This window comes from Diorhabda carinulata, chromosome X, assembly GCF_026250575.1.
Source record: "Diorhabda carinulata isolate Delta chromosome X, icDioCari1.1, whole genome shotgun sequence".
NCBI classification, from domain to species: Eukaryota; Metazoa; Arthropoda; class Insecta; order Coleoptera; family Chrysomelidae; genus Diorhabda; species Diorhabda carinulata.
The window spans coordinates 36,829,177-36,851,021 of record NC_079472.1 but is presented as its reverse complement, the minus strand read 5'-3'; the positions used below and the strand labels follow the sequence as shown (position 1 = coordinate 36,851,021).

Below are 21,845 nucleotides of genomic sequence, written 5' to 3'. Positions count from 1 at the left end.
AATGTATGTTATCTGTGAAAAAAAACTTTTAATTTTAATAACATTTTCAATAATAATTTCATATTTCCAAAATATAGTGTTTTAATTAATAAATATTTGAACAAAAGCTGAGTAATCCTTATAATCTTCAGTCGTATGGTTCATAAAATATGCGTAGGTGTATTTATTAAACCTGGCGAATTCATTGTTCTTTAAAAATTTAATTCAAAACTTTACAGGCTGAAAGTATTCGTTTTAGATGTAAAGTAATAGATAAAAAGAAATAGATTACCAATTTATATACATTCCTACATCATCCACTGCAATTTAAAATCGACGATTTATTTCTAAACATTACAGGCTGGAAGTATACGTTTTAGAGGTTCAGGATCAGAAAAATAGAAATCTATCAACGGATTTGGAATTTTGTAAAATGGCATCGTTTTAAAATTTGGTGTAATAGTCCCAAAAGATTCCTGCAGGTACCTTTATATCTATCCCTACATCAATCACTGTAGCTTACAATTGAAAAGATATCTCCATAAATGGGGCCAATATACAAAGAATATTAACGCCATTAGAATGCTTGCAAATTTATACAAAAACAATACTGAAGAGATTAAGACAATTTATGAAAGGATAAAGAGAAGATTTAATCAAAATGGTATATTGTGAGGCGCATGGTTTCAAATACATTTGATAGGGTACTTTTAAGGGAAGTAACAACTCTACTGAAGAGAAGAAAGATTCACCCCAATATAATAAAAGTAATCGAAGACCTGAACACTGGTAATCACACATATGTCAGAATGAAAAATAAACTGAGCAGTAGAATACCTGTGACGGCCGGTTACAGACGAAGAGACAGCCTCAGCCCGATCTTGTTCAGCATCATAATGGATGAAATATGTTATGCTCATGACGCAGTGATCATTTTAGAAGACGCAGATAACTTACAAAGGCTACTGTATAGGTTTGAACAAATAGCGAACGCACTTAACATTCAAATATCCCTCAAGAAAACCAAATCTTTTACAGTATCCAGAGAACCGAGAAGACTACCAGGAGCAAAGTCAGTATATACAAGACCTGTGTTAAACCAGTAATTACATACGCGATAAAGACCAGAGCAGAGAACACCATAACACTACTGAGATCAATAGAGATGGGCGAGAAATCGGCGAAGGGAATGGAGAGACCACGTGGACAGAATGTCAAATAACCGGTTGTCGGAAAAATTTTTACAAACTTTCAAATTAATAGTTGGCGACCACGTGCCGTTGAGCACATTGAACCTTTTGATGTCATTAAGTGAGCTGTGAGGCTTGCCCAGATGTTTCAACCGCGCTCGTGGAGTACTGGGCTCTCATAGAAGATGTGGTCCGTAGATCCTTCCTCCTCCGTGCACCAGAGGCACTCCGAATTTCGCGCCCATTTAATTGGAGCAGCAGTTTGGTAAGAGAAGGTCCGTCTATGTGCCTTAGCTTTCACATTAATGGAAAATAGAATTATAGAAAATTTTTGAAAAATTAAGTTGTCATTCATGTTATCTCTCTAGATGCATACCATTAATAAGGATTTGGTGACCAAATTATGTAATAAAAAAGCAATCCACAGTGGTCTTTAGTAAATATTTATATGTTGTCAAATTTGATCCTTAGATACTTGCGCTTTTTCCAAATTGTCATAAAAGAAAGCAGAATGATATAAAAATGAACAATTAAAGCTAAATTTCATAAATTTTGACATACACTCTGCTATGGAGGGTAGATGTTAGAAATAGATATTTCAATTGAAAAAGTTTTCAGCTGTAAGCTACGGTTCGAAAATGGCATTCATGCACATATAGTGGTATGCTAAGTTAAAAATTTAACATTTTTTGCAACTAAGACACTTACTGACTATACAGGATTGAAAAACTTAACCATTAGTATAGCCCAATTTTTGTTCATTCTTTACAGATACTACTCCAATGTTTACTGATACTATTGGGACTCCACCTTAAATTAACGCATTTGGATCTTTCCATCACAGATATACGTATACCTCTCCCTCAATAACTCTTGCAATTAAATCGTAGTCATAAACCCACAAAAAATTAATTTTGTTGATCATGAACTAACAAGGTTAGATTTATTATAGAAGACAAAAAAGTTTTACATATCATCTGATTTGATAGACATTTGGTTGGTTATTAAACTAAAGGTAGCTAGAACCAATAAAATTACAATTGCGACAACAAACATACATTGATCTACTGAGTATTCTTGTGAACTTGCTACATGTCAAGCAACCTTTGCTTAAAAGTCCATTGACTGGAGTGTGCATCTAAATAATCGTTATTTGATGGTTTTAAAAATATTTTCAGATAAATAAAATGGAGAAAAAACTATTATAAAATTGGATACTGAATAATTTTTTGTTTTTTCTTTTCATTAAAAATTTCAATGAATGCTATTCAGCCTGTATGACGAGCATACAATTTTAAAATAAGAAATAAATCAGGCCAATACTTGTAATTCTAAGTTTGGAGATAAATATGTATTACAGTTTTTTAAAATACTAATAATTAATGAAAATAACAATAAAACATTGTGTTAGTATAGTTATAGTGGTATGTCATTCATAAATATAGTACAAATAAAATTAGTGAATAGCGGTGGATTTAACAGCATGCTCAGTGGGCTTCGGCCTAGGGCTACAGATCTCAAGGAGCGGCAATTGTTTTTTCGATTTACAAAATTTAAATAAACACAAATTTTGAAATTTTTATAGAAATAAAAGTAGTTTAATAAAAGTTGAAATATAGTAACATATGCAGTATACTAAATACTTAAAAGCCTTTCCATTGTCTCAATTGTAAACTAAGGTATCAAATTTCAAAAGTCAGTAGAGTTGAGCCAGCAGGTGGCAAATCTTTAAATCCCGGACTGTTAGTGAATTTAACACATATTCCTAAATTCTTATAAATGTTTTTATAAAGGGAATGCCTTATGTAAAATATTTCTCTTTTATAATTCATTGAAACTCTATATTATAGATGTTTATTCTTTTCATATTATATCCACATTAACCCCCGTTTTGATGTTTCAATTATTTAGAGTTACATAACCCAAAATCATATATCAGGACAATTTGAAAGATTTCATAATTGAATATAATGTATTTAGACTTTTAGAAAGTTTTACTATTTTGTTTTTACCATATATCCAAGGTAAGTATAAAGAAAGAGGAGTTATTACAAAACACCATTAAAAGACAATGAAATTGAATTTACGGATTATTTTTGTAATTCTAGAGATTTTTACTTGAATGTAACAAACGCTTTTCACAGTTTCTTCATTGTGAAAATTATGATATGAAGTGCTTCTTAAATATTTGCTAAATTGATCATAACATACTGGATTAGCTAAAATATTAGTCAAACAATAGAGAAAAGTACATCAAATATTCTGAACAATTTATCTCAGAAATTCCAATAATTTTCTCTCTGTCCCATAATATTCAATTCAAGTAGTACATTTTTCATTATTTAATGAATTCCAAAATAGTTCATGCAGGCAGACCTTGCTTCCTATAATGCAAAAAAATTGTTTTATTGCTCATATCATACTCAAAAAAATATAAGAAAATAATTTCGAAGTGATTTCGAGTACATAGAAACGTGATTAATAGATAAATCTATATTTAAAGATCAATTTTGGAATCTTTCTTGTTGGAACAAATGTACATATTCAAGTGATTGTCTTGTAAAAAATATATCCAATGTATTTTCATTCCAACCGCACTAAACCTAAATGTATAAAGAATATATTTCAATATAGTAGTTTGACAGTCAAAAAAAATTAAGAAAAAAACAAAATATATGAAATTTTCAGTGCGAATGAAAATATATCTATAATAAGTGTAATTTAATAATCGTAACATATTTTTACACATCTGTTTCTGTATAAAAATATCATCGTAGTATGCTATAATATAATTAATTTCTACATATAGGTGTAGATGCTCTGTATATTTCCTGATTTCTGTTCGACCTTTGGTATTCTTTTTCAGTTTTGTACAGTTTTCTGACATCCCTAAACTGCTAAACTTGCTGTTGAATTTGTCTTTATACTTACGTGAAGGTGAGTTGTAATAAAAATTTACCAATCAATATTTCTTTCATTTTATTGTACAATCCCAATACCATTTCCTTCTACATCCGACAAGTACATCTATAAATACAGACGTTCTATAGAGGGCAAGCTTCTCGAAACATGGCCTGTTATGTATAGTTCTGTTTATTGATAACTTCATTTGGATATTGACCTCAAACCACCTATTGTTACACCGATGATTCAAAGTCAATTTAATATTTTATTTTCCGCTTAGTACCTACATTAAGAAATATAATGTAAGAGTTGGTAGGAATGAACTACCGTTAAATAACATTTGAATGTCGCGCTATTAAAAAAGCCGTGAGCAGCAGAGCTACATCACGAAAGTCGAATTTTTCGTCGAATGAAGAATTTAACTAATACACAAACAAATCTTTCCATAAAATGAATTTCTTGGAAATGATATCAATTCTCAATCTTATTTCTTTATATGGAAAATTTGCTATTCCTCAATAACTTTTCATTTCACAAGTTAACTCTCTCTCTCTCGAATGGAAATTCATAATTTCAATAGACCCAGTGGTCTCGAACCCTCTTGTTCAATTCCAATTGACAACAAAGAAAAAATTGTCATAATGACAAGAAATTTCGAAAATGGGAAGTAAAAAAAATCACCCTAGCAACGATCATACTCGTATTATTCATTAAATAGGAGGCGGTCCAGTTCAACAATTACAACGATCAAAATGATTTTTGTGCTAGAAGAACTGAAGAAGAAAACTTTGAACTTGAGAAAGACAATTCTTCAACATCACCCCTACTTGCATGCGAAGTTCGAACCCTCTAGCTAAACTTTTTCTGGCCAAAAAATAAGAATACAAAACATATAACATATAACAAAAATGACCATAAAATGGAGAGGGGTGGAGATGGAAAGTTTTGACCTTAGACAGGAAATCATCTCGCAACTAATTGAACCTACATGTGAAATTTCATTTTACAGTCGCTTTTCGTTTGACCTGCAGAGGTGAGCAAAGGTCAAAAACCACTTTTTTTGCACTGAGACTCCTCGAAATATTCATTTGTTTTCAACCAAACTCTAATAACATCAATCCGCCGCCAAAAAAGCCATGTATGCTAATTTTGAACCAAATCGGACCCATAGCAATTGCTCGAGAGACGAAAATAAGAATTGTAGCTTAAACAGATATATATATATATATATATATATATATATATATATATATATATATATATATATATATATATAAACTACAGACATTCGAAAAACCATCATAATCGTATTCAGGAGGTCTCAAAACATGGGAAAAATGATGTGCCCCCCATTTTTCTTCTAGTCATGCCTACCGTAATAGTCTAATTTTTCTTTGAAAAATTCGACTAAAAATTTAAATTCCCCTATGTGAGTTATTGAATTTTTTAGAGGAGTGGTTAACTAGTTTACACTGAAGTAAAACCAAATTATCTTTTGCGGTGATAATAAAATATTTGGTCGTGCGTCACAACAATGTTTCAAAAGTACTTATAATATCCCGTACTGCATCGAATATTGAGATATATTCTCATGGTTGCAATCTGCGTTGCTTGAGTTTCTAAATAGAGGCGAATTTTGATCGGTCAACTGCTGACGCTGTTTCATGGAGGTGGTTGGTCTGGGCGGTAAAGGTCACAAATCTGGTAGACATAAGAAGTTTGTGTGAAAAATGTGTACTATTGCGAAATGTTAAGATGGCGCTACTGTATCAAAATTCGAAAATTTCTAATAAAGGACGAAAGTTATTAAAATAGAGTATTCAAAACAAATTAAAAAGATAGAAAGTATTGTATTTAAATTGCTCGAATTGCTTGTGAGCGCTATTGTGGAAAGTTATTAAACTACTATTTTGGTTTTCGTTACACGAGGAACTTTTTCTTTTAATAAAATGCTATGGTCTTTTTTGATATTGATTTGTCGACTATAACGCCCTCTACTGCTAAAATACATTACATAAAAAAATAACTGTAAACTGTATGTAAATCAGCTGCAGCTATTATCCAGTAGATAGCGCTTCTTCTCTAACTAAAATTCCATCTTTTTTAAATATTTATCAATAATCATAAATTTAGAATATCTTAAAAAACTTTATGATGAATAACATGACAAACATTTTAGGCATTGAGTCAAACATATTCACATATATGCAAGTTTTCGTAATATTGACTAATCACCGCATTTTTTATGTCTATAGAAAAATTCGACAAGTAACAGTAGTTGTTGACACTTCCTGGATTCTCATTCGTTTCTTAGTCAAAATATTTTTATGATTAGGTCATAGGTTTTTAGTTTTGGGTATAGGTGTTAAAAATTTTAATCATTTAATGTTCAAACAATTTTATATATATTTTTTACTGTTTGTATAATATACATAAAGTTTTGAAACTTAGTGAGAATAGAAAGATGGCATCTTTAAAACCAAGAAATTCTAGTGGGAAATTGTTATTGGAAAAATTAAATAAAGATTTGTTTCTTGGTAATATTATTGAGGCAAGAAAAGTGGAAGGAAAAAACGTGGAGAATTTTGAATTCAATAAAAATCGATGCAAAGTTTTATCAGGAAATGAAAATATTAAGGAGAAATCAAATGGAATATTATATTGGATGTATAGAGATTGCCGAGTACAGGATAACTGGGCGATGATTTTTGCACAAAGAATAGCTATTAAGAAAAAAATACCATTATTTGTTTGTTACACTATCAAAGATGTTCATCATCAGTATCCTACACAGAGACACTTTAAATTTCTCATTGAAGGTAAGAACTATATATTATCATGATACTTAATGGAAGGAATGTGGTATTCAAATTACGAAACGCAAACTTATTTTCTTTTAGGTTTAAAACTTGTTCAAAAAGAATGTAAAGAATTGAATATTGGATTTCATATTGTGAACAGCTCTCCTAAAGATATAGCGAGCTTGGTCTCAAATAATAATATAGGTGGGATTGTATGTGACTTCAGTCCTTTAAAACATCCTAGAAATTTACAAGCAGCACTTTTGGATCATATCCCTGATGATGTACCTGTAGTTCAAGTAATTTAAACAATTATTACATTTCCATATGTGTAGTTTTTGAATCTTGTTAAAAGTTGAATGAACGTTTTGTGTAAATATGAAATGACAAGGTCACATTACTGGCTATACAGTATAAATTATGGTTTCAATAAATTTTTTAGGTAGATGCACATAATATTGTGCCTGTTCGGATAGCTTCTGAAAAACAAGAAGGTATGGCCAAATTTCTGAGAAGCAAAATAAATAAACACCTCGATGAATACCTCACTGGTTTTCCTAATGTATCTAGTCACCAATTTAAAGGAAAATTGGATCTTAAAGATGACATAGAAAATATCAATGATTGTTATAATTATTACAAACCAAAATATGATGTACCTGAAGTAAAATGGGGAGAAGGACCTGGTGAAATAGCAGGACTTTCCATGTTGTATAATTTCATGCTTAAAAATCTAAAAGAATATGGAAGTACCAGTAATGATCCCTCTAAAGACAATACATCAAAATTATCTCCCTATTTAAATTATGGTAATATATATTATTAAATATTTTGAAATTTAGAGTAACTTTGTTCCCATCAAACTTTATATATCAGCAAAATTAAATCCTTTAGAAAACACAGCAAGTTGATAACTTATTTCATTATTAGGAAAGTGAAACATATCTGAAAATGAAAAACTTGAATCTACTTTGTTAAATTTTGGTTGAATGAGAGCTTACTTTATTTCTGTTATCAACACCATCAAGGTGCTTCTCCAGGAGATTACTGTCTGATTCACTATCTAGGAGGTGACAATTTTCTGCTCATATTGGAGATAATTCAAGTAAAACTTTCCACAAAAAATTTTCAGTGGTTACCCACTTGTTGACTGCTCCCATTATTTGAATCTTTTTTTTGTGTCAGGAAGAGTTTCTAGTGTTTCGATTTCAAATTTTTGTTTAGCTTTGTACTCTTCTCAGGTATTTCATCTCAGCAGTTGGAGTTAGTTATGAATGAACAAAAAAAACCTCACTCACTCATTCCCAGTAGGACTACACATTCAAGTGAAGTGGGAATCTAGTGGAAGGGCTCTGTTTTTTATAATATTTCGTGACTTTTTGTCGAAATTAAAACTTTGATACATATAAATATAAATATAAATATAAATCCAGAAACTAGTTATATTTTAAATAAACATTTTATAGGTCAAATTAGTGCTCAAAGATGTGCCTTAGAAGTCAAAAGCCTCAGCTCATTGTACAAGGAGCAATGTGACAAATATTTAGAAGAACTTATTGTAAGACGAGAATTAACAGATAATTATTGTTATTATAATAGTAATTATGATAATCTAGAGGGAGCTGCTGGATGGGCTAAAGATTCTCTTAAACTTCATAGGTAAGAGTAACTTCATTATGTATCCAAAAGTGTTGTTCTTGTACCATTTTAAGTGGATGAGGGTTTCAGTCATTTTCCTCAATTCTAGTAAAGTATTTCCTTTTTTTGTTACAAATTTCTTTAGTAAGTTCACTCTTTCTTACGATATGTCAATACCAATTTAGCTATTTCATATTAATTTTTTATGTTATTGAGTCTTGTTCTGTTCCTTACTTAATATCTTATTCTTTATATTCATTTCTTTTTGTCTTATCTTTTCTCTCAATTTCCAAATTTTCTACTTCATATTTTATTATTAGTACTGCCATTGTATGTTCATTATGAGATCCTGGCCAAAGTATTGTTGTGTTTATTGTATATTTACATATGTTTCTAAATCCTCATCTTTTTCTATTATTTTGTCCATTTTTAATTTTGTTTATTGTCATACATCAAGTGAAAATTGCAACATTTAAAGGAAAATCAAGTTTCTTGTTAATGTATACTAAATACTGATACACAAATTTCTTTGTCCACTGCATTTTTTTAGTAAGGATAAAAGGACGTGGACCTATACGAGGGAGCAGCTAGAAAATGCTAAAACTCATGATGAAATGTGGAATGCAGCTCAGTTACAGGCTTATCATGAAGGTAAAATTCATGGATACATGCGAATGTATTGGTGTAAAAAAATACTAGAATGGACGCAATCTCCCGAACAGGCTATTGAATATGGGCTTTGGTTAAATGATACATTCTGCTTAGATGGAACAGATCCAAATGGCTATGTAGGTAAGAATCGAGAATGTAATTTGTTCTTACCCCTACCGAATCAACATTCGTAACTATACTGTCTGACAACCATTTCGACAACAAATTTATCGTCTTCAGAGACTGAAGGTAAATCTTGATTTAGTGTGTAATTGTGAGTGTTGGTGTAGTGGTAGTGTAAACCGTATGAATATCACCAACAGGTCCAGGAATTCCAACTTACTTACCTTCAATCAAGGTTCTAATTGTGGTTATTGCATTTTTTAAATTTTTTAGCAATGTATTTATTTTTCAATAATGATTAACCACCTGGTATGGTTTAGACCACTTTAAATTATCTAAAATGTCAGGAATTCCTGAGGAATTTATTAGTATAAAACAATCTTGAATGTTAAGGCAGCTACTACAACTACTACCCATTTTAAGTAATATTCACGGGATTAACAACTGAAAAAAAACTAGGGAAATGATGGTAAACTTTTCAAACCTTCAGTTATCGGATAAAAAAATTATCCATGTAATCAGTAAGATTATTGAAAAGGCACAAATAACACAAACAAAGTTTAATGATTATGAATCAATAACCTGAGGCATGTTCCCAAATATAAAATTTTTTATCTTATCATTATTACTGCTAACTTGATTTTTCTATGTTTGTTAACAGACCCATCTAGTGATTTAGGCTCCATTTACTGGTTTCGCTGAATTTTATGGAAATAGTTTTTTTTCAAGATTTATATACAACTGTGGTAAACAAAGGTTTTTTAAATTTACTTCTCTTTGCCAAGATTTTATGTGGCTTCTATGAACAAGAAATGAGCAATACTGCAATGAAGAGATGATAATTTGAGACCCAATTGTCTGTCACTGCACCACATCGAAAAGCACAACTACCGTTTGCTAAATATTATTTAGACATCAGAAGTCGAATGTTAAGTTGTCTGATGACTCCATACTATTTGTAAATGATATAGTGTATACAAGTATACTGAAGAGCAAACAAAAGATTTACAAAATACAAAATCCATGGTATGAGTATAGATCAGTAATGGTATCAATATGCAGGGCCACACTTGTAATGTATCTTCGGGCTAACCAATAATGGTTGACCATATACTTTGTTACTTAATAACTTGTGAAGGTTGGTTAACACCAACAAGTTAAATAACTGAATTCACTACTTTGGAATAAACTATTCAAGGAAATAATTAATTAAACTTCGTTTCAATAATTCAACTACTGTACTCGACGAATGTTAAACTATTAAGAACCTCTTATACATGTAAAAGCCGCCTTAAATACTAAATCCTATCATATACAAAAGCTATAATTAATTATAAATTGGACATTTATATTCACGTCAATATAAGACGAAAATTGGGTAATCCAAGACGATACGTTAATGGAGGGTTCCCATCAGAAGTGGTGAGATAATTCGAATACAAGAGGTTGTATCTCTGTCTGAGCTACATTTGTGCAAGGTTGCCTAATTTTAAATAGGAAATTATTATGTCAGAACAACACTGACATAATTATTATAAAAAGAGGTTCTAGACCAGTTAACAGCCTTGTCCTCAATTTTATACAGTTTTTGATTCCCCTTTTGTACAAAGTACTGAAAAAAAAATAAATATTAACTCGCAATAGTACATCTGTAATATTCTCAAACAAAATACACAATGAAATATGAAAATGCACAATTACTTACATGACTAGCACCCAAAGAATACCAAAAATTTTATATTCGTATGATGAGATTTTATGAACAATTGATGACAAATATTATTGATTAATCAATCATTTTAGGCATTATGTGGTCGATTTGTGGAGTTCATGATCAAGGTTGGAAGGAAAGAGAAATATTTGGCAAAATTCGTTATATGGTCGATTATAGTCTAAGAAAAAAGTTCAACATGGATGCTTATTGTGCGAGATTTGGGAGAAAAGCCATGGAACAAGTTAAAAAGAAGAAAGTAACTGAAACTTCTAATAAAGACAAAGATAAAATAAAGAAACAGGGCATTAAGAGAAAAGCTTCATAAATAACCTAAAATAAAAAGCATGCTTGCAAAAGGTAATGTTTACCAGACACTTTATTTCACCTTTTTAAATTTTTTAGTCACAATCATTCATAAACTTTTTAACAGTTGAATTATTTTTATTTTATTTACAACCTTTTAAATATTCCTTTAATCAATTATCATGGGAAAATGAAACAAAGTATGTAAAAAAATTGATTTTATAATTATTTCAATTAAAACATTGACAAAATAAATTATACACGTGTTTATACCTCACACATTTCTTTATACAACCCAAACTTGACTTGAAATATTTTTTTTATAAAAAAATCGAGTATAAATAATGAAAAATACTATGACTATATTAACAATCTTAATAGTTGATAATTTTCAATTGATATTTAAGAATTGCTAATAATATCTTACAAACGATAATAAATACAGGTCCATAATAGAAACATTTAAATAGATTTTATATTAGAATCTTTACACAAGTACTCCATTGGTCTGTGTTCCATGACCGGTCTGTTTGAATCTGCGACAGTCGTTTGGGATTTGTGTGGATTAACGTATAATTTTGATTTGTGACGGTATTCGTCAAACACTCTATCCAAAGTGGATATAACCTCATCCACATTTTCTTTGGTGAATACCATAGGAGGCTTGAATTTAATTATGTTGCAATGTGGACCATCCACACTGATTAATATATGCTCTTCACGCATCCTGTAATTAAAAATATAGGTATAACAATCAAGTTAGATTGGATGTAATACAATCTAATCATTTTTTTATATCAATGTTATTTTTACCAAATGTAATATTTTATTAGGTATTTCGAATGCTGCAAGCGCCCGAAACAAATGTTTTCTACTTATTGAGTCATACTCCTGCTTGAAATCCACAAAGAAGAACAACAGGTTTAATCCTTGGTCATAGCTATTGTTCTGGAATGCCTTCAGTATGAAAATTTGATCACTAGTTGACTTCCTCTTTTTAAAGCCCTTCTGATACTCGACCACTTGTTTGGCCCCTACATTACTGTAGGCCTGCTGATAAATCCACCACCGACTTTACAAATGCCAAGTTCCAAAGTAAAGGACGCCTATTTAGTTTCGTTATAATATAATCATGTTATATTAATGGTAGTCTAAGAAAAAAATGAGATCTATAATACAAAAAGTATTTCATGTTTTTTATGATTCCACTTAACCTTTCTAAAAGCAATTCATTTAGAAAAAATATTCAGTTGAAGGTCAAAATACAATTAGAAATGTAAATACACAGATTTGTATTATGAAAGAGTTGAGAATATTAATTCGTTATATGAACCATTGTAATTTACCTTTGTAATACAAATTTTGCACATTTTGTATTTGGTTCTCTAGTTTCCCTATCTACCACCAAATCTATACCGACGAACAAACCAACTCCTCTAACATCTCCAATACATTTATGTTTTTTCGCTAATAACAAGCAGTTATCAAGTAGATATTCTCCAACAACTATGGCATTTTCTCGTAAGTTTTCTTTTTCGATTGTATCAAAAACAGCATTTGCTATAGCACAAGAAACTGGATTTCCTCCATACTGAAATAAAAATGTAAGATATAGTGAATGTAAGTAAATTACAGTCTAAAAATTTTTTGTGGCATGATAAATTAAAAGTATAGAATGCAAGCAATCAAATATAATGTGCAGACATGTTCTTACATGAGGAAACTAAATATTCAACTTAAACATTTTTCTCCTTTGATGGAATTTAGAGGAATCCACAAAACAATTTGTGGTGATTGAACTATTGCATTAAGACAGACCTTTCACTTACAAATGGTATAGTAATATTTTTGATGATTCCTCTTGACTTTAGGTCTCTTTCAATAGACAATTACAGTAAGACCCCACTTAATGCGGGGGTTATGTTCCATCAAAGTAGAGCGTAATGTGAAACAGCGCTAAACGAGGCTATCGTAACATTTAAATAATGGGTTTAGGGGAAGATGGTTAGAAAATTATATTGGCATGGATAAACTTACTGTATTGAAATATTCCACACCAGTTTTTGTGAAACTATCTGATACTGCTTTGGTAGTAACAACGCATGCTACTGGATGTCCGTTACCCATGGGTTTTCCCATAGTAACAATATCCGGAATTACATCAAATTCTTGGAAACACCACCAGTGTTTCCCTATTCTTCCGAAACCAACTTGAACTTCATCGGCTATACAGAGGCCTCCTGCTTTTCTTATAATATCATACACCTGAAATTAATACAATATGATAATAGAAAAATGTCTCATGTATTTGAAATAACGACGTCTTAAATATATTCAGAAAATGGTTATTGGTAAAAGAGGTAGATCAACTGATTAGAAGAGGCACAATTATAAAGACAATTTTGCTTTTACCCGATTTCTGATAAATGCACAGTGGGACAAAAATAGAATAATCTATACAAAACATCAAATTTTTAATGCTAATTCTTAATACGATGTCATGTTTCATTACAGCACATTCCACTAAAGATAGATGAACAAATAGAACAGTCAATCTAATATTTCAAGTAGTATAGGAACTTAACTCTTACACAATACATATTACACATAAATAAAACTTGCTTCAATATGATATATCAAATATATAATTGATAAGAGATTTGGGAAAAGATGGAAATAAAATGTGTGCAACACAAAACGGAACTCAATCGAGTACAAATAGAACTGAAAGCTAGAGATGTAAATTTTTAATTAACGTAATAAAATTTTATGTAATGAGAATTTAAAACGTGTTATTTTATACAAAAAAAGACAAAAATTTTTAGGAATATTTGTAATAACTGGATGCAACCACTAAAGCCAATGAATATCCATTATGGAAGTTATGGAAGGCCACAAAGATTCAAACTGATCTGAGTTTTTTCAGCTGTATTCATTGTTTATTTATCTGTGGTAATTGCTAAGTTTGGAAGTATTTCTATGACTCCGGCGACTTCCGTTTGTTTCAAAAGAAATGGATAAAATAATTGAAGTGTGTGAGATTAACAACTTGTGAAATACTGATGGTTTTGAATGATCAATATTTCAGTTTTCATTGCCATCTTGTGATTTCATTAAATTAAACAGAACCTTATGAACTCAATATTTAGTAAAGACAATAAGACTTAACGGCCATACCAAATATAGAATTTGAGAACTATTTTGAGGATTGGCAGAAGCGCAGACATAGAAATGCTCACTAAATATCTTATGGGGACTACTTTGAAGGCGACAACATTAATGTACAAAAATGAATATTATCCGAACATATATATTAATTTGCAGGCTTCATTCATTCATAGGATGCTTTGTTTAGTAGTCTCCCTAACAAATTTATATACATTTATCTTTCATTTGAGTTCATCGTGGTATATTGATGACTGTCTGGGCCGTATTGTCCGGCTAATTTTCTAATATCACAATTCCACATCAAGTTAAATCTTCTGGTTCTCTTCATGTTTATGTTATTCGTGTGATCCATTTATTGTCAGTTCTCGTCAAGTATCATTTAAGTGCTTTAATTCTGTGGTTAACGTCCATAACCTGGATCTTCTGTCTCATCCACTAAATACTATTACAATCTTTTTTGTTATTCTTCGCATGCTTTGCTCCATAGATATTTGTGTTACTGGAATTTTTTTATGATAACAGGATTAAGAGTTTCGCATCCGTATGTACACTGGCATTATTGATTTGAATATGATAATATTTTTCCTGAATGTGTCATGCTAATTTAACCTGCTTTTCAATTTCTGGGAGTGAAGATCCCGATTTGTGAATTAGTTGATCCAGGTATATGTATTCTTCTACTAATTCTAGTGGTGTATCATTAATTTATATGTTTTGCTGATCTATCAGTTCGTTGTACAGAGTGACAAACATAAGGTGACCCATATACTTTTCTCCAAACCTATAAGAGTTATCAAAAAACTTTAATTACAAAAGTTCGTTGTATTTATATGAATTTTCAGATTATAGAGGGTGTCCCAATTCATCAGTAACGACATCAACTTTGGAATTTTAAATGAAACACCCTATATTTTATTGCTTTTTTTGATTTAGCGGTAAAAGCAAAGGTTACTTTCATGAGACCGACCTATTTGATTTGCGCACGGCTTAGGAAATATTTAAGGAGTTTTTATTGAAAAGTCATTCCGCAAAATAAAAATAAGGCTAAATGGCATCATTTGGGAAATGAATTTTTAAATACAAAACATAAGATAATGGAATTTTCGTGATTTTCGTGTCCAGAATCATGCTGGGTGTCTTTTTTACTGTATGAGTTTCGAAATTTGTAAATAACAAAATCTCAATTTTTTTAAATTGCACACCCTGTATGTATGGCATGGTTCTTATTTTTATGCGCGTTCTATTAAAATTATAATATACAGGAAGTGTCATTTAAAAAAATGATATTTTGTTATCTACACAAATCGAAACTCATTCAGTAAAAAAAGATTCTAGACTCGAAAATCGATAAACCAAAGTTTTGTGTTTAACAATTCATCATTTTGCAAATGATGCCAGATAGCCTCATTTATTTTGCGGAATTTTCCAGATGTAATTATTTTTCAATATAAATTCAAATAACCTTGAATATCTTCTAAACCGTGCGGAAATCAAATAGGTCGGTCTCTTGAAAGTTACCTTTGTTTTTACAACTAATTGTAAAAATTCAATAAAATATAGGGTGTTCCATTTAAAATTCCAAAGTTGATGTCGATACTGAAGAATTGGGACACCCTGTATAATCCAAAAATCAATAATCTAAAAATTCCTTCAAATACAATGAAATTTTGTAATTGAAGTTTTTTGATAACTCTTACAGGTTTTGAGAAAACTATATGGGTCACCTTATGTTTGACACCCTGTACATTACCTCTACTTTTACTAGTTTCATTTTGAGATCTACTTCATTGTTCACGATGTTTACCTCATTTATTTGTTGTTCTAATTCCTCAGGTCTATTGGCGATCACTACTATATGGTCAGTGAACCTTAGGTGGTTACTCCAGTCTAGATTTCGGAAGATTTTTCCTATTGTCACTTTAAAGAGATGGCATCACGTTGTGTTACTTCTCTGCAGGTTAGAAATTTCGAAGATTCTTTGTATATTATTACTCTAGCTTTACTTCCCTTGTAAATATTGGCTATATGTTTTGTTGTCTTCCTGATTTGTTGTGGTTTCTATGATGGCTTTAGGATGTATCGAGTTAAATGTGTTCTTTAAGTCAATAAAGATTAAAGCTAATGGTAGTTCGTAAAATATATATGGAGCTAATATACTGTGGTATGTACAGTAAGTTATCTTTTAAAAAATTTAAGATGTAAGATGAAAATTTCGTGTATATATACCTCACTGAAGTAATTTTTAGGTGGTATAACTTGTCCTCCGCAGCTTAACATACTTTCGGCAATAAAAGCACTGATTCCTCTACCCGTTTCTTGAACTTTTTCACATAATATGCGGACATCTTCTGCATATGCATGACCTATCTTGTCTTTGGTATATTCAGTATCACGGTACTTGCCTCTATAAGAATCTGGAATAGGAGCCTAAAATGTTTTTCAAAGTTAATATAAGTTTAAAAGATACGTACAAGATAAAAGTATGTTTAAAAGTATTTTAATGAATAGTTCTTCAAATATTCTATTTGTTATAGTATTAGAAGGAAATCAATAATGTTAATTTTTGCCTCGACAGCGCTGGTCATTGGCACACAAAAACAATAATGATACATAAGTTAAATAATGGACAATTTATTACAATACATAAACTAATTATATTTTTTCAAACAGCTGGGTGGCTTTGAGAAACTAAGATTTTTTTCATTTTTGTCGGGCAGTTAAGTTTCTCTTCGAGGTTGGTTTTCATATCAAACTGCTGGTAAGCGGTAGAGTATTCTCTGTAGTCATTGTTTTTTTTGTGTAATGAATAAATGATAAATAGAGTTATTCAAGTTTATTTTTGTAGACAACAATATTTATCGCATTAATATATTTATACTTGAAGAGATAAATATGTAATTGCGACACGATTTAAAAATAAAAACTGTCGTTTAATTATATTTTATAATCAGTCATTGACTGAAAGTTCGATATATGTTTTTAAAAGAAACAGATTTTAATAAATTAGATTGCACAATTCATTTCTCGATTCACAAAAACCATAAGGCTATCGGGGTCAAAATATTACCAGCACGAGAAAGTCGCCTGATAAATAAGGACAATTAATTAATTTGACACAATCTACCGGTTAAAGTCCGTTTTATGTAAATATTTAACTAATAAACTGATACGATACAATTGTTCAAATTCAAAGAATCGTGCGGGTGACGTTTGCCTTTCGTAGCAAATTTTACACTCTATTCACATTCTTGCATAAATGTAATACTCCAATATGGACAGTTTCTGTAAGTGGAAGTGTCTCGAACGAGAAAGAAAATGAATACTGTCAGCACCTTAACGTAGAGATGGTTTTCCCATAAGAACTGTCCATATAAGAGTATTACATTATATATGCTTCCGTTAACCTAAAAATATCCGGTATTTATGGACGATATTATGGAAAATAACGAATAGAAAACAAGCAAAGTCAAAAGACCACCATAAACACACAATTAGAAAGAAAAATAACCCCAACATTACGCTCTAACGTCATACGTCAAAATCACGTGACAAACGCGAATGGATGTGATTGGCTGTTTTCTATTGCAACGAACGGTTGACGGGGAAAGATAGAATTTGTTTATGTTGAAAGTCACCAACGGCAGACCGATCCGTACATGGCAACTATGAATGGTCTTATGCATCTCAAAATTGTTTACCAGCAAAGGCAAATGGAAAGTCAAATTTATGAATCGGCCTTTACGCAACTTCCTTTGGTATTTTTCTTTTGTCGTCTCAAGGAAGTAGGAATAATGAGGGCTTGTAATTATGGCTTTTTTAGGAGGTAATCTATTAAAATTACGCCTTCAGCATCTTTAAATATGGTCAGCATAACCTTCTTTACTGAATTTTGCATCTTGATTTTTTAAGTGGTGTTTTTATTCTGTATTTTGGTCTCTACATCATAATGATGTATCAAACATTGTTACTAATCTTGTAAGAAAATTTTCTTTCTCTTGTTTATACTGCGTTAAGAAAGGACCCTAAATGTCTTATATTTTTCTCATATTCAGTATATAATGTACCACATGGTATGAGCGACCATTATCTTCAATTAATTATCTTATCGTTATATGTCGAACGAGATCATGGACTTTTCAAAATCTGCGATATTAAATTGAAAATATGTTAAGGTTAGGTTAGGTTAGCTAATAAAATTCTTAATTAAACATAAAATGGGCAATTTCGAGAACTATGTATACATGAGAATAGTAATTGGATATCTATTATTCAACAGTGACTAAAAATAATATTATTATTATAGAATGGGGTCAAATTAAAGGCATATTTCGAATTCATTTTTTTAATTGATCAAATTAAGAACCCAGATGAAGATGTCATTGTTTATATTATTGCCCTTCCTAGTATGTAGTTTTGAATGGTGTTGCGGGTTGAGGGTTGGAAATAAAACTGTCTCAAGAGTTTTCTAAAATGCCAATTTTTTCGATCTTTTATTTGATCTTTATCAATGCTAAAAATATATGGTATATAATAACGCAATTTTCGTCAATGTTTGAGTTCTTATGTACCATATATTTCTAGACTTGATAAAGATCAAATAAAAGATCGAAACGTTGGCATTTTAAAAAACTCTAGATCAGTTTTATTTTGAGTCCTAAACCGGCAATATCATTCGAAATTACAAACTAGGAGCAAAATCATAAAAATGATGAAACTAACAATATAAAAAATGAAAAATTAAAAAATAAGTAGAAAATAGAGACAAACTGAAGGCATATTTTGAATTCATTTTTTTAATTAATCAAATTAATCAACCCGCAACACCATTTGCAATTACAAATTAAGAACAAAAAATTGTTTATCGCATGCAATCAGAAAAATGATGAAAATAAGGATATAAAAAATGAAAAATTAAAATATAATAAAACATTTTTTTAAGGGCTAAATTATGTAAGCCTACTATGTCTACTAAACCAATATACAGAGGTTAAAACAAGATTTAACAATATGAAAATTGATACAGGTCAGGAGTGTGAAGTTAGTTTATCGATGTTGCCATACATAGAAGTATGGAGATTGTGAAACATTATATACTTACAAATATATTAAGCAGTTGAATGGAAAAATTGATGTGAAATTAATATCAGCCATTTTAAAAAATTATCGAAAAAAAAAAGAAAATATCGAAATAGGTCTCAAGGCCTCAGTATTCTTATCGTGACGAGTGTGATAATACAATTCAGTTGTTTAATTAAGAGATTTATCTCAAAGCATGGGGAATGTGCGTCACCATTAAATCTTCTTGAATTTATTGGTGTGTACAGCTACTGATTAGACATGCGATGAATCAATAAAACCAAAAAAAGCAAAGTCAGTACAGAGTTAAGACAATAGTATCTATTTATATATGAAGATGTTATGTATTACAAAACGCTTCGAGAGGTTAAAGGATTACTAAAGAATATCTTGGAAGTATGAAAATATTCCGTGACGCAGATAAAGTAAAACAGCCATATTTTTGATTAAGCGTTGATCTTTTACAATATGTGTGACTTTTGGCATTTTCCTAGATTAACAATACCTCTCAAAAGAGATTTGATACCAAAAATTGACTTTCAAGACTGCTTTAGGAAGTGAAAAACCAGCGGGAAGGTGTCATTCAAATGGATTCTACATTAAATAATATGCTCATGGTACTTTTCTAAGAAAGGCTTAAAAAAATTATATTATATTGTATTACTACACAATTAACCAAATTCATGAAAAATAGTTAAACTTACCAAATGAACATGTTCCTTTTGTCCAACACCACCAGGCAGATTAAATTTGTAGTGCGAAATATCAATCAAAGATGTTAAATGCCCATGGTAAGCACTAAAAAATAACTATATTCGTATCTACCAAAAATTTTCACCTTGCTCCTAACCCCCGAAACCCTCCAATAACATTATAAATACGAAGAATTGTTGTATGTACAGAGACGATTTCTTCTTACTAAACTGAATACATTCTTGTCCATCTGTTCTCATACCCTTACCCGTAACGTACGGCCGTTTCATACCTCCGTCTTTTTATTCAAAATATTTTTTTGACAAAACTTTACCAGTTTTATTCAACTTATACTTGATAAAGTGGCGATGGTGCCACAATGAAATTGATTTGACTTCACTACTCTTAGATCAATCCACCACCATGTGGTTAGTGCTGTTGACGACAATTTTACCAATGAAGTTCGCGTAAATTACGATGTGGGTGACATCTGTTAATTTTCTTTCAAACTACAATATAGGCGAGCAACAAAGCCAGAATACGAACCAATTGTGTTGTTTTATTAACAATAGAAAGTGTTATTGGAAATTTTTGACTAAATAGTCAAATAATATACATCTTTAAAGTGCTTTTCTGAGATAAAAACAACCACACATCCATAAGGTGCACTTCAACAATAATAAAAATGTAGTTAAAATGTACTAGTTGTTAAAATCCTATTCTTGAGCCCCTTTTTGGCAATTTCGTGTAGATATTCAAGTCTTTTCCTCCCGTACTTACATGAACAAATGCATTTCCAATATTTAACTACCTCATGAGGCTGGGAAGTTAGACCTCTGTCTGTACACAAACTTTTAATAGTTTTTAAGTTTGCTTCTTCTAGTCAACAGAATACAAGGTATAAGTCCCGCTTTAAAATCCGCTTCACCTTCTTTTAGTACTCTGTTTTTGACTCCAATATATTCCATAGGGGATGGTTAAAAATGGATAATTCAATTTTCGTAATTTTAAGACCGATTCTTAAGCACACCTTTTTGTTAAAATCACACAAACACGTTTAGGAAATAACGGCAATTACAAAATTGAAAAAAATCCCACCGAAATCACTAAAAACATAAAATAGCTAATCAGCATCAAACATTCTTTACACATTATATTGTTGTTCACCGCTATAAAAGCCAAATTTTTACCAATAACGTTTATAATTTTTTTACTAACTGTTAATTTATCGAAGATAATTTCTCTTTGTTGCATTCTCATAGCCACATGTCTTTTACGTAGGTGAAGTCATATTTTTCGCAAAAAAAACGGTTCTAATACATTAAATTAAGAAAGTATAAAAAGGCCGTTTTTAAAGGTTTACATAGAAGTATATGCTAACAAGCCATACAATACATTATCCCCTACATATAATTTTCTGGTACAAACAGGATGACTTTTTTTCCAAAAGTGTAGCTCTTGTGTTCTTCACTCATTATTTATGCAGCTGTAAGAGAAAAACAAAAACGAAGCGATTAGACGAATTCTAAACTGATGCTTTGAAAACTTGAAGGCATTGTCATTTTAAAATAATTGTTAATCAAATTAGTAGAAAAATAATTAGGC

General features: G+C 30.6%; 2 protein-coding genes across 4 annotated transcripts in view; one reads left to right on the top strand and one right to left on the bottom strand.

Moving 5' to 3' along the window:
* The first annotated feature begins 6,178 nt into the window (after window positions 1-6,178).
* On the top strand, window positions 6,179-14,200 carry LOC130900506 (deoxyribodipyrimidine photo-lyase-like). Of its 3 annotated transcripts, none has more exons than XM_057811196.1 (7): window positions 6,179-6,892; window positions 6,974-7,173; window positions 7,317-7,683; window positions 8,341-8,533; window positions 9,063-9,304; window positions 11,090-11,357; window positions 12,137-12,677. In XM_057811196.1, exons 1-6 carry the CDS (start codon window positions 6,538-6,540, stop codon window positions 11,323-11,325), a joined length of 1,593 nt encoding a protein of 530 aa, XP_057667179.1. In that variant the 5' UTR covers window positions 6,179-6,537; the 3' UTR covers window positions 11,326-11,357; window positions 12,137-12,677. The 3 variants fall into 3 exon arrangements, with proteins under 3 accessions (XP_057667179.1, XP_057667178.1, XP_057667177.1); XM_057811194.1 differs by lacking the exon at window positions 12,137-12,677 and adding an exon at window positions 13,818-14,200 and having other exon boundaries at window positions 6,332-6,892; XM_057811195.1 differs by lacking the exon at window positions 12,137-12,677 and having other exon boundaries at window positions 6,239-6,892; window positions 11,090-11,435.
* The window catches only part of LOC130900507 (alanine--glyoxylate aminotransferase 2-like), a 27,688-nt gene continuing 17,351 nt past the window's right edge, over window positions 11,509-21,845 (bottom strand). The window contains exons 4-8 of the mRNA XM_057811197.1: window positions 20,252-20,345; window positions 16,698-16,898; window positions 13,341-13,568; window positions 12,650-12,894; window positions 11,509-12,030 (exon numbers count right to left, since the gene is read on the bottom strand). Of these exons, the coding sequence (XP_057667180.1) occupies window positions 11,766-12,030; window positions 12,650-12,894; window positions 13,341-13,568; window positions 16,698-16,898; window positions 20,252-20,345 (1,033 nt within the window). The 3' untranslated portion in view covers window positions 11,509-11,765. The remainder of the gene's footprint in view (window positions 12,031-12,649; window positions 12,895-13,340; window positions 13,569-16,697; window positions 16,899-20,251; window positions 20,346-21,845) is intronic.

Bases quoted from the DNA above. Each gene is read 5' to 3' on its own strand.
- LOC130900506 (XM_057811194.1), top strand. From the start codon at position 6,538: ATGGCATCTTTAAAACCAAGAAATTCTAGTGGGAAATTGTTATTGGAA. The intron at 7,174-7,316 runs GTAATTTAAACA...TAAATTTTTTAG, and splicing joins ATGATGTACCTGTAGTTCAA to GTAGATGCACATAATATTGT. The intron at 8,534-9,062 runs GTAAGAGTAACT...GCATTTTTTTAG, and splicing joins GATTCTCTTAAACTTCATAG to TAAGGATAAAAGGACGTGGA.